The 14,027-nt window shown below is 38.9% G+C and overlaps 1 protein-coding gene across 1 annotated transcript in view; it reads left to right on the forward strand.

Moving 5' to 3' along the window:
* The first annotated feature begins 325 nt into the window (after positions 1-325).
* Positions 326-14,027, forward strand: part of BCL11A (B cell CLL/lymphoma 11A) — an 82,232-nt gene continuing 68,530 nt past the window's right edge. The window contains exon 1 of the mRNA XM_011363924.1: positions 326-649. Within this exon, the coding sequence (XP_011362226.1) occupies positions 421-649 (229 nt within the window). The 5' untranslated portion in view covers positions 326-420. The remainder of the gene's footprint in view (positions 650-14,027) is intronic.

Here is a 14,027-nt window from a genome sequence, read left to right on the forward strand (position 1 = left end):
TATTTATTTAACAGTCACATTCTTTCCAAACTCACAAACCAGAAACATATGTAGTGTGTGTATATGTGTCTGGAATTATGCAAGTCAGACAGTTTTCTTTAATTATATGATGATTTGCCTCATTGATAAATTTGCTTTCTTGTTGATTACCTCCACAGCCTTCTACATTTTAGGTGCTCATGTTTTCTGGTATTATATGGAGAAGGCTAGAAATACTTTACATAATGTGGTGGGATGGGATAGGGTTGAGAATGTATTTCTCTCCTTTTCTCTCCTTTTTGGCACTCTAATAATTATGCTTTTGTTTCTCCAATCACAGCCGAACCTCTTGAAGCCATTCTTACAGATGATGAACCAGACCACGGCCCTTTGGGAGCTCCAGAAGGGGACCATGACCTCCTCACGTGTGGGCAGTGCCAGATGAACTTCCCATTGGGGGACATTCTTATTTTTATCGAGCACAAACGGAAACAATGCAATGGCAGCCTCTGCTTAGAAAAAGCTGTGGATAAGCCACCTTCCCCTTCACCAATCGAGATGAAAAAAGCATCCAATCCCGTGGAGGTTGGCATCCAGGTCACGCCAGAGGATGACGATTGTTTATCAACGTCATCTAGAGGAATTTGCCCCAAACAGGAACACATAGCAGGTAAATGAGAAGCAAGGAGAAAAGCTGTTTGCATGTTTTCTTTTCATTTTCAGAGGCGCTGTAGCCAAGCACTAAGGAGTGAAGTGCTTTCTGTGTTTCTCCATGTGACTGTCCATGACAGCCCTGTAATGTTAAAATAATCGTTCCTATTACCTATGTCCAGAACACACAGAAAAAAATAAATATTTTTCACTTCACTGAGTCAGATGTAGGTGGAATAGGTACATGCACCTGATACCCTCTTTCTGGATCTGCTGATTCTGAATTTCTTTCCTTTTTTTCTCCCCTTCTTATTTTTAAGTGTTGAATGTTAATACATCTAGCCCAGTTTCCAATGTCCATTTCTAGCCTTGGAGACAAGTCAGAGGCAAAGTGGCCATATAGGCATTTGTAGTTCGGCCAATGACCTGTTTGAGTCAGGCCTCCCTGGGGTCAGGGGGCAGTTATTCTCAAGGCTTCCAGGAAGTGGGCTGGGCTGGCAGGCTGTTTTGGAAGAGGTGGAAAGAGTTAACTGAGCTTCAGGGCTAGCCTCGGATCCATATTGGCTGTCAGCCTGTATGGGGCTGTAATTAAACACAGCCCGTGGTGGGATGACACCATGACCTTGACTTTAAGATGCCATTTTCGACTGGTCCGGCCAGAGTAGAGAGGGCAGTTGCTGAAGCGCACAGACATGCTTACTCGAAAAGTTTAAGGGCATGTTGGAAATTTCAAAAGGTTGGTTTGACAGGAACGGCTGCTCCCTGCAGCCTGCCTCCTCAGCTAAATGATAAATGCTTCTCTGTGCTCTCTCTTGTCTCTGATGTGGTTTTGACAGATGTATCTTGATTTTGTTTGTGGTTTACACAACCACATGTCACCCTTACAAATGTCCAGTCCAGACTTCCATTGTTTCTGCTATAATACAATGTACAAATTCTCTTGGAAAAGTACATAAAAATACATTCAACAACTTTCCTTCCTTTGGTTAATTTTAGCAGAGAGGTAGCTAGGTGTGTGGGTTTCTCAGCAGCTCAAGGGAAAAGAAATTAACGACTAACAGAGAGACTTAAATTCCTATTTTAAGTGACAAACAGCAACACTATATAGTGGCCATTAAAACATTTTTAAAAAATGAAGCAAAAATGATTTAACACATAAGACAAAGTGATCGCAGATTCTGTAGTGACAAAAATGCCTTGCCTGTCAGTAGATCCCTTTCCTCTATTTTTCTCTGCCCCCTCCCCTAAAGTCGAAGGTTTGTTCAGTTTTAGGCAAGGTAGTGTATATAATCAATTGATTCACTGGAACTTACCTTTCCGACCTAGTTTGACCACAAAGTTGAACTGTAGTAGGTCAGTGGTCCAGAGGGGATTAAATGTCGTATTATTTCTCCTCTCCCCCTCTGGAATTTGATCATTAAAATCAAACATGGCATTTTCTTTCTTTTTTTAAATGCTTCCTGCAAAAACACTCAGATACTTCTCCTTTAGTGAAGTGAGAAATTTGCTCCCAGGGAAGCTGTATTTAATTTACAAAATATTTTTCTTGAATCCACCACATTTAGCTTATGTGACACGTAGGTTAAGATTTTATCTCTCCCTCCTGCCCTCCCCAGTAGGATATGGGAATGGCCATTTCCATGTGCTGTCTTGTGACTGGAAGGAAAATGAACAGAAGTGTAAGGCATGATTAATGAAGCAGGAGCAAACGGAAGGGGATTTGTCATCTTCAGAGATCCAAAGCCTTTCTAAATCACCAAATATGGAGTAACACTTGCGTGATGTAACATCGTATTTACATATTGAGCTGCTCGTTTAAAAGACAAAACACAGTGTCTGTCAAGCAAGAATTAAAGCCACACTTCTTACTGAGGTCCCAGATAGGTTATTTAGTCTCAGATTAACCAGCTCGAAAATTCTATGCTTCTGTACTTAGAGGAGGAATCTAAAAGCTGGGGGGAAGGCCCTATAGTAAAGGCCTTTTACTGTTACAGTTGTGAATCTGTAGGGAAAGAAACGATATTTTCCTTAACTCTCTGGCTGTCATAAAGGTTCTATTATTACTGTTTTTTTTTTTTTCCTTAAGAACCAGTACGATAACATAAGCTTTTTTTTTTTTAAAAAAAGCAACTTTAAAATATATTTTGTAATACTAATATGAAATAATTTCCCCGAGATGAAAAGCTAGCTACGATATCCAAGATATTCAATGGGTGCACAAATGCTGCGACCCAGGTGAGGTAAATCTTGCATGCACGAATAACTACAAAGCCTTGATTCCTTTCATTGTGTTTAATCACCTGTTCCCACCCTGGAATTGGCTGCACATAAATAGCATGGTCACATCTCAAAGCGAGATGTCAGTAACTAGCATCACGACTTCTCATAATTCACAGTAATGAATTAAGAGTTTCCTATGGTGAAATTAACATTCTACCATTGCACATAAATTAAGATGCCCTGGCCCTCAGGTGTCTCTGAAGCAAAGTTCTGGAAGACGGCTGTGTACTCCCAGCCCATTTCTCTCAAGCATGTCTTCACAATTCCAAGTCTGCTTTTTCTATGGTGAGGACGGAAACAATAAGAGCAATCATTCAGTGGATATTTAATTGTGTCACAAAAAGAAAGGAGAAGCAATGCTCTGTATTAGGAAAGAGATATATTGATGAATCTCCAGAAGAATGTGTTTGGCAACCACATAAAAGGTAGTCATTTAAGTGCGCTGTGTAGGAAAGGCTTTATTAAAGTGATGTAAGTTGGATTTGAGCTCACTGTGTGCTCTGTGCCATTTTATAGGCAAGAAGCAGGAATAAAACAGTGACAGATCTTCCTGAGATAGATAAAGCTTAGATTTCGGGGCTTTCAAATAGGAGAATGAGGTAGAGTTCTTTAAATTTTCAGTAAAATATATGCATTTTGACTGTATGTAGGCCTCTCAATGCTGAGTATTTATGAACATGGATGATTTTTACCTGGTGAATAGATGAGTATGTGCTCCATCACTTCACCCTTGTACATGTATTAACTTCACACATATATGTTAATCAGGTTGCTTTTTTCTTTTTATTCAAATAGTCAAAATATTGTGTGACTGCGATCCATTGAGACCATTGAAATAGTATCAATTTACCTGGAAATGAGCAGGTTATACTGTGCGGGGCCCAATACATCAATTTGTTTGTCAAATTAGCCACCATCAGATATCAGCAGTTTTTGACTGGCAATCAAGGTTTTTAATGGGGATTTGGTTTGGTTTTCTAGTCTCATATTTTATGATAGGGAGAATATTTATTGAAGATTAGTGAATGTAAAACTGCTGTTCACTTATACAAAAGGCCAAAAAATATTATCCCATAATATCAGATTTTAGGTTTTGGCTATTGCACATAAAAATCTTTAAATTAAGGTTAGGCTATCATAAAGTTAGCTTTTTGAGAGAATGGGAGAAAATATGACAAGTTCTATAAAATATTGTGAAGTCTACTACTATTAATATGTAACGTTTTCTCCTTAAAATCATGAACATAGACATTTACATCAGGGTATTTAAAAATTATTTGCCTCGACAATACACCCTATATCTAGATAATAATATGTAAGAGATTCTCTAATGAAGGGAGAAATACTAATTCAAAACAGAAATACATTAGCATGTTACTTAATGGTAAATCAGGTGTAGCATGCTTATGCTTTTCAGAATTTAGAAAATCAACTTGCCGTTTCTCTTTGATCCATTCTAATTCTTTTCTAGCTCAGACTGAACTGGAGGATGTGTTTGTATATTTTACGGTGTAATTGTAAATGAGACTATAAATTATAGTATTCTATTATGACTACTATTTTTCATTTTTCTTTATTTGTGCGATCCTGAATAAAAACTACTGACTGCTGAAGTGAATTTTTAGCTTGGCGGCTAACCACCACCAACAAAACCCAATATACTGATTAACATTTTATTTACCTTAAGAACCCAGAGACTAGAGAATATTGTTTCCTAATAAATACCTAGGATTTTCATTGGGTGCCTATGTTTGTGAGGCCACTACCCAAAGATTCATGTTCATGAGACTGGGAGTCCTATATACAAGCTGTATTTGTAAATAAGACAGAGAAAGGTTGTGAACTGGCAGCTTGGATGTTTTGTCAAAGTGCAATGTCAGAGAAACTCTTTCTAAGACAAATTGTAAATAGAACTGTCACAGTGATTGCATGATTGAGCTGCAGAAGTGTCTTACAATTGTTGGCATTGTCAGAGGACTTTTGAAAGCTTAATTAAACACGGTGGCCCACATGGCTGCTAAATTTACTTCAGAAAGCCAAAAAGAAAAAAACAAATCTAAAATGTGGAAGATCCCCAAAGATCCTAAGTTCTTCAGACATTACCCTTTCAGTGACACAGAAAAGATGCATTGTGCATTTTCCTAGTTGTCTTTTATAAATAATAGTTTTGAGAATAGGGCCACGTGATATGAAGATCATCCTGTGTGTGATGTGGCGATTGTGTTAGTTTTTCTGTCTCCTGCTGTTACAGACAGTTAATGTAAAAATGGCCTTTTATTGGAAACACAAATATGTATTCACTTCAAGGACAGGAGCAGAGGGAGAAAGTTTCCCTCTCATTCTCTGTGTTTATTCTATGAAAGCTTAAAAAAACAGTGCTGTAATTTCTTAAATCACCCCATTGCTTGTTGTGTTGCAAGTTGTGCCTTTTACTTTAAAGGATCTGAAATCTGTTTTGCACACCTTTCTCCTAGTGAATGTGGCATTTAATTGTGGAACTGCCCATGGGCTGGAAAATGCAACTGGGTGTATAAACGTGCAGGCAATGATGTCAGGACAGTGAACCTTAAGCTCAGGGAAGAGGCGAGTAGGATGCACATTAATGGCACATTTTAGAGTCCTGGAAAATCATTAATTTCACACGGCAACTTCAATGTTGTTTGGCTAATGTGGGAGGACTAAACTGGAGTATATAACAAACATGCAAATCGTAGGGAAGCATTTTTCAGAATTTCATGATTTCTTAGTGAAAGTGTCTAATAAAGGAGAATAGATGAATGACGGCTTCCCACACTGGTCAGTGAGAAAGGAAGAAAGTTTGGCTTTCCTTTGGGGGGAAATCTGAAATCTAACCGAAGCAGCACAGCTTGGGAGATGCACCGAGATTGTGTCATTTGATGTTAATTTAATCTACTTTGGTTGATCTGTTCACTCCCTTTATTGCACAAAGAAATCATTTGACAAAATTTACCCCAAGCCCAAGTCTGTTTGTGCGCACAGTAGTACCAGCTTTGTGCAATAAAAAGCACTCAGCATCAAGCTGGACCCAGCCTGGCACTTTGCCACTTTTTTAGCAAGAGATTTAATCACCAAGGATCTTTAGTACCTTTCTGCTTGTTCAGATTTCATTTGGGTCGTGGTTATGTCAGCAGTGTTGTTATTACAAGGATTAAAAAATTTTTTTGAACTTAGTGCCCATTTTTAACATTACCCCAAATCAAGCAGGGTTTTATTTTATGTGTCAATTTGGGAGGGCATTAATAAAGTTCATAAAATATGTTTAGACTATATAATTTAATGGATAATGACTTGTATTTTTATTTGTAATGCAAATAGAAAATTGGCCATCGTATTCCTCCCTCCTCTGTTTTTTCCTCCTACCCAGGTAAATAAGCATTCTTTAGCTGCTTCCCCCCTTTACTTCTGGGGTATAGAGCTCTGGCCAATATCAGTAAATTTACCTTTGTAATTTGCCATGTAGTTTTTACAACAATGACCTAATTAATTTGAGCATGAACCATATTATTGCTACTAGAGTCATTTTCTGTCACAAACTTAATTTCCAGGAAATGTAACCTGACGAATAAGAATGCTTTAGCTCTCCACATGTGCTCCTAGAGACCAGAGGCAGATTTAAAATAATAATAAAAAAAAATGCCAGCATTATTAAAGCCAGTATGCTTGATGCCAAACTCAATTTGAAGCCAGTAAACATCAGACTGTATTTCTAATCAGTTTGTGAATGTAACGTAGTCCATGTTGAGTTCACTGGAATTTGTCTCCCTGCTTTTTTACTGGCCAGCTGCACTCCCTATGCATTTTTAAAACATTTCAGCAAAAGCTTTCACTGTTCTTAGCAGGGTTTGTAACTTGGGGTCTATTTCTGAGCTCATTCGTCATTCTGCGATGGCATTGAGTTAGGTTGGCAAGGGAAGGATTTGAGGCATGGGGGCTGGTGAGGTCACTTCTGACCCCAGCAGGGAATAGGTGAGCTTCATTTGCCTTTACAATAGGCATACAGTCACTGCACCTTGGAGGAGCTCTCAGGTGCCGCTCAGATGGGCGCATGTAAATGCCCTGTCAGATGCGGAGCTAGAATATTAATGCTTCTTCCACCACCGCACCATAATAAAGCTGTACACAGCCAGCTTAATATGCAGCTAGTCTGGGGAATTGTGTAAACTTAGAGAGCCCAGTGTGAAAGACAGCGATGTAAAAATGCTCGATGTGCCACAGTTTCCACTCTTGTTCTCCTTTGATCTATAGCAAAATGAAAACATCATCCTTTCCTCCTCTTGGAGTTGTCTCCCCAACTCTGCCACTTCCCAGTCCACCACCAGAATTTTTTGTATGTGCTGGTATAGAGAAATGTGACATAATTTGTTTCATATGGTTAATTACGGGCGTTTGAATATTTAAAATTTTAAATAGCCACAGTTCCAGCTTTTCCTGTTAAAAGTATGTGATTTGAACAAAGGGAGTACAGTGTAAATATTTGTGGTAGTTTGCAACACCCCTCTTCCTCCATTAAACACACAGACATTCAGTTTAAATCTAGTGCTGACTTGAAGGACTTCTGTACCTTTATTTGTATTTTTTTTTTAACCAACTCTCAACTGGAACTCCATTAAAATATTTTACCATTATTTTTGAGTCCGCTGGTGCTTGAGGTTTTAAAGAGGATTTTTATAATGTGTTCATTTAACAGAATCAACAGCTGTCAGAACTAGTTGTGGTAAATCCACAAAACGTACAAAGAAAAATACACACGTTTCCTGAAACAAAACACTTGGAAAAATAAGCTGCCAAGAACTGGCAAATGAGAAGTTTGCAGACAGGGAACCGGAGTGTTTCATCTCTGAGTTCACCCTAGAGACTGATCTGAGCGGATCTGATGCAATGCCGCTGGAAGGTTTACCTGAACAGGTTGCTGCTCTGAGCCAGTGTGCTGTGCACAGGACTAGGCTCACTGCCTCTTCTGCCCTCCCTTTTTCCTTTTTGACCTCTTTAGACAGATAAAATACCAAGTTCTTAGAGTGCTCAACAACAAATTATATCCACTAAAGGTGAGATGATCAGGTTTAAACTTACTGTAAAAGAGGCGAGAAGGCGCCTTGCACACCCTTTTCCAGATAGGGTTGGCAGCGTGTTATTCAGAATTGAATCGGGCCCGCCAGGGAATTCCCAGTGGGAACCTGGAGCAGGCATGTTGATGAAGGGGATACCTGGGGACCTTTGGTCACTCACAATGAGTTTCTGTTTGTATCTTCACTCTTGTTAGCATTGGCGATGAACAATTACACCTACAATTTGATCTTAGTTTTAGATAGAGGTGAGTCCACTGATTAAAAACTCCCATTAAAATGAAGAATGGAATTATTGTGAAACCTGCAAAGGTGCTTTCAAAAAGAACACAGGTGCTGTTGTGTCCCCTGCCTTTTCTATTTTCTTTTTGAACTTTCTAAAAAACACAAGCCTTCTGCTAAGCATCAGGGCATTTAAATTTATTCATCAGTTGTTCATTTTCTTGATATGAAATTATGCATTAAAAAAAGCTGGAAAAAAAAAATCATGTCTGTTAATTTTTAGGGAAATAAGGTGTAGCTTGGATTCTTACCTTAGCTGGAGCACAATGCACTACATGCCACATCTGATCTTTTATGTTTTAAACGTGGAGTTTCTCTTCGGGCCAGGAAAAAAAAAAAAAAAAAAAATCTGAAGCATTTCCCTTAACCAACTCAAGGGATAACTATGATTTCACGATTTATTTACATTTAGAGGGCAGCTCACAATGAGGCATTTACTGCTCATTTTAGTCCCCCTCCCCCAAGTCTTCGAGTTCACAGTTAAAACAATGCATTAACCAATGTTAAATTTCAAATCTCATGATTTCCTCTCCTGTTCCATCTCATCCTAAGATTAAAAAAAATTATTCTTTTACATTTAAAAGTGAACATTGGCTACTGAAGAATGATTTAAAGGCTGAGAAAAATTTTAATAATAAATCGTAACCTTCTCATGTTATGTTTTTGTTATGTTAAGGGGAAAAATCAATAAGGAAAAATTTAATTCTGATAAAGATACTCTTGGATCTTTGAAAACAACTGCTGTCCTTTTAACTAAAACATTTGAGCAGCTTCAAAGACTATGTATTTCTTCTGATCTTGGAGCTGTGTGACTGGTAGCAAGAAAGAAAAAAAAATCTTATTCTACATACAAGTGGATTGCTTAACAAGTCTGCACAGACACGTACTTGTTTGTACAATAGAGATAAAAATTCCTGTATAAAAATAATTCAGCCGCTGACAGCAGGCATTGTTGTTGGACCTGTCTTTTGTGCTTGTCCCAGCTCTGGGCCCCCTCCCCCCCTATCTGCTTGGGGCAGCTTGCTGCCTGCAGACTCCTGACCAGAAGTTAATTGCTATATATTAAATATATAGGTATTGTATCTAAAGAGTAATATCTCAAGCCTTCTCATATGCATTTCACTCTACTTTCTGATGTGACTACGGCATTGCCAGCAGGGGGGTGGCAGGCAAACGCTCTAATAGGGAAAATGACTTGAAGGCAGTTAGGGGAAATTTGGCCTTCAAGTCCCATTTGCTCTGCAGTGTAGCATCGGTTTCTAAACTTTTGTTTTTAATCTAATTCTGATTTACTCTGTCACATCCCATATCAACCCTCATTGAACTCTACTCATGTAGAGTAACATTAGTGTCAAACGGAATTGGTCAGGACCGTGGACCTGTGGCTCATACAGATGGTTGTGGATGTGGGTTACATGCAGCTCTGCATCCTATTCTTTCTAATACATGTTAAAATGTGGCACGTTTCTGAGCAGGGCCCATGGATAAGAGAGAGAGTCGAGGAATCTGGGAGGGTGGGTACCTGAGGTTTTCTCCCTTCTCTCTCCTTCTCTTTCCCACTTCCTTGATACACCAACATGTCAGGTAAGATCAACTCTAGGAGAACATCCGAGGCTACGGGGTGCACAGAGAGAAGGGTGGCAGAGAGAAGTTAGTAGAATATGTTAAGTAGAGGTTTGAGCACAGTCACCAAAGCAGAGAGCCCCGTGGGTCCAGCAGCAGAGCAGTAGGCATGGGCACGTGGTCCTTTCGAAGCTGTTGTTCTTAGTCTGACTTGTATACTAGTAGAGATAGGATTTACATAACTTTAGTGCTTTGACCTGGGTTGCTGTTTGGGAAGGGGGAAGAGGAAGCCTTCACTGGGAATTCTATCAGTAGTGTTTCTTAGATGTCATGAGGTGTGAGTTAGCATTCAAAGGGTGAGTTAGATTCTTCTCCAGACTAGTTGGTAATTGGGAAACACGAAAATCCAAATTCCCACAACACTCTCTAATAACTGGGGTGGGTGGGGTGGTGGTGGTGGGTGGACACCACGACTTTCTGAATGTCAGCTGATGTCTGCATGACCCGTTCTTCTTGGATCAAATGCTGCCATGGGAGGACGGGGGAACCCCCAGGAAGATAAATATCCAACGACAGGATTTTCGCTCCTCAGAAGTAAACCAGATCTCACCCCTCTGCCTCATATACTCTCCTTTCTTGCTCTTTTCCCTTTGGAAGCAGAAACTTCTAAAATGAATGCCACTCCAAGCCGATGAAAAAGCTGTTTTTATACCACAGTGGATGTTTACACAGGAGACTCAACTTGAGGGGAAAAAGGCTTTTTGGGAGGGTGGTGGGACTTGTGTTAATCTGTTTTGTTGGAGGACTGCAGTATTGCCTATGAGCAACTCTGGGCTGTTTTTGATAAATTACCATGTTTAGAGATAGGTTTGGCTCTTAAGGGCTTGGTTTTATGAACAAAGTCCGTAACGATGTTTGCTGCCTCTGTTTGTCTCTTAGCCCCTTCGGCTTCACTAGAAGCTCAATGTTTAGTTTAAGCTCAGTCTGGAAGATATAACAATTTTGCATTAAAAAAATGAGGAAATCATAGGAAGAAAAACCCTTTGCTTTTTGGATGAATCTTACTGATAATTTGCTAAAGCTCATTTGAATTTTAAGCACTTCTTTAATCTTCAAAGGCTAAATTGCTTTATGAATATGCATGGTGTGGGCAGACTTCAGTTCATTACCTAGTTGTAAATTCTAATGACCATTAGGTCCTTCCAGTAATTGCGAATTGTTTTGCATTTTTGATTGGCCTATTAACATGTACATTCGGTGCACATCAGGCTGGCCTGTCAGCCTGCTGAAGGAGAAAAAAAAGGTGAAAATTGTTTATAGCACCAAGATTCTTAGATTTTCAATCTTGCAAAATTGATGATGTAAAAAAATTAAAGCAGTGTTTTTTCTTCTCAAGATTGAAAGTTCACCAAGAGATTTGACATATTTAATTTACATGATGACTTTGCACTCCTTCATTAATGCAATTTGCATATGAAGCTGTTGTTAATCACTTTTGATCATGTTTTGTGTATTAGCTGCCTCAGTGGCTCTCCTCCTCGGATGCCCCAGTAGAAAGGAGCAAAATGATGCATCTTCTTGCCAAGTTTCCTTTAGTGAATTGAGGAATTAGAAGTCTAACCTTGAGTAATTACATATGTTTTATCCGTTTTCTTTTAATGTTAAGTACAGTTTGTGGAAGTATTGGCTGGAAATCCTTCTCATTTGGGGGGAAGACTATAAATTAAGTGTGTGATTGAGGCACATCCGGACATGTACAGAAATATGTATTGCCTGTCCCTGTCCCCCCGTGAAAGTTGTCGGGCAATTTTATTGTTAGCAGTTTGATGTCAGGGAGACTCGACTGTTCCAGTGTATTAAGACATCAGATTCCTTTGGAAGAGAGACGGCTACAAACTACAGACCTTTCTAACAATGCGTTGGATTTCTTCTTTAAATATACGACTGGCACCTACATGTCTTGGGCCTGGGTTTGGCTGGCTTCTTTACTTTTTAGCTAAAGTAAGTTTTCCTGTGGGCTTGTTCAGCTTCTGATCTCAAGTTGCTCTCTCTGTGTCTTTCCCTAGACACTAAAGTAAACCGTGGTCTCTGGGCTCCTGGGTGCCTCCTTCAAGGTATACAAGTGCCCTGGTTGTGGAAACAAGGTGCTAACTAACGGTTTCTGATTTTTGAGAGCCTGTGATTTTGGTGTTTGCCTTTGCTATTGAACTGCCTGTGCTGTATTATTGATGTTCATCTTTGGTTTATGAGTTTATCACTGGTTAACAAGCAGAATCGGAACACTGAAACTGATATTCTGATTAAAAGGAATGTGTAATGAAAGAAAATAAATTGTGATGGAAAATGAACAGTGTATAAGAAACATAACTACAATTTTAACCTCTGAGGGACCCTAGCACTGCCCTACCGTGACTTCCATCCATACCACGCTAAAAGCATGCTTCAGTTCAAAGTTGTTAATATTCAGCTGGGAAACAGTATCCAGAACACAAATAAATTATTAAGTGCATGAACTTTTTAGGCAGTAAGATGAACTGATGGGGTCCATCTGTGAGATCCAGGGGCTTTTTATTTGTGTGTGTCGAGCGATTCTGCCCTCTCCGACTTCACAGCCTTTGGTCTCCGGCCAACTGCATGCATAATTGATTCCACACACACTATCATTTTCTTGATGTAATTGCTTTACTAAGATATGATGAAATCTAATGGATAATTTGCTATTTGAAAATGGGCAAAAAAAAAGGTTCATACTTTTTCTTGGGGGGAGTGTGGTAGAGAAGGAGGTGTTCAGATGACCTGGTATGTAAGAAAACAAAACAAAACGAAAAAGGCAAAACTAACTTATGGAAACTGCTTCAATCGCATTGGTTGTGAGTAGGAAGGTCTTCGTGACATATGGAGGCCAGTGCGTAAATCTCCCTCTTTCTATCTCATATCATCCCCCCCCACCCCCCTCATTCCTTCTCTCTCCATCTCTTTCTCGAACTTTACAAGAAAGGGATCCTAACAAGGTAAAAGGTAAACAATTTAGTCATCACAAACCTTATTATTCAGTCTATCCAGGAGTTTTGCCATGTAGGTTTATTTAACTTCCAGGAATGTAAACACTGACACAGCCCTAGAAGCAGCAAGAAAGATTACAGTATTAGAGTTAAAAACCATGAGCATGGAGTCGCTGTGCTTTATACTTAGCCACAATAACACTTTACATCGAAACATAATGGTAAGTCAAAACCAACTGGGAACTTCTGCTTATATGGAGTACAAATTTCATTCTAATAGATTGGCATAATCTAGTGTACCCAGAGTAGATTATTATGTAATAGAGAAACTGCATAAATGTCAAGCACACAAATAATTTTGCAGGAAGTAAACGAAAAGGATTAGAATTTCTTAAATCACCATTAAATTTTGTTGGTTGGATAATCTCATTTGCTCCCTCAAAATGTGTGGCTTTGCATATGCCTTTTAAAAATGTATTTTGAGGGAATTTACGGACGTTGAAACATTGTTTTAATCCAAACCAGTTCATGCTTTAAACGTACGTTAAAAAAATTGTATTGTTTTTTTTTTTTCAAAGTATTTAAAGGGAGTGGAGAGGTAGAAAGCATATAAAGTGAACCCATCTCACTGTGGCAAACTGTTTTTCAAGTAAAGTCATAATAATGAACAACACATGATCTGAAATTTGATCAGCAAACATATACTTATGCCAAGGAATTTCTTTCTCTCTTTCTCTCTCTCTCTCTCTTTCTTTCTTTCTTTCTTTTTCTTTCTTTTTTTTTGCCATTCACATACCAAGGTTCTGTAAATCAGTAAACCAGGCAGAGAGTAACTATTGTAAGGGGGAGACCAAATCATAATACATGGAACGGCACAGCTAAGCTGTCTTTTGGAAGAAATGTTAACATCACTACTACTAACAACAACAAAAACCTTTTTCAAAACTGGAAATGACAGAATAATTTTAAAAGGGGGGGAAAAAAACCCCCCACCCCACCTTCTGATGCTCGAAACTTCAAACTATTAATAGACCACCAGTGAGATAGACTGTCTTTGTGCCTTGAAATGCAAAATGAGGGAAATAATTAGCAGAGGAACAAAATTCTCAAAATTTGAAGAACTTCTGTGATTACTGGGGGTACAGTGAAAAGAAAATGCAAATTTCTTCCTGATCTTAATTAGATT

Source organism: Pteropus vampyrus, unplaced genomic scaffold (assembly GCF_000151845.1).
Source record: "Pteropus vampyrus isolate Shadow unplaced genomic scaffold, Pvam_2.0 Scaffold91, whole genome shotgun sequence".
Lineage (NCBI taxonomy): Eukaryota > Metazoa > Chordata > Mammalia > Chiroptera > Pteropodidae > Pteropus > Pteropus vampyrus.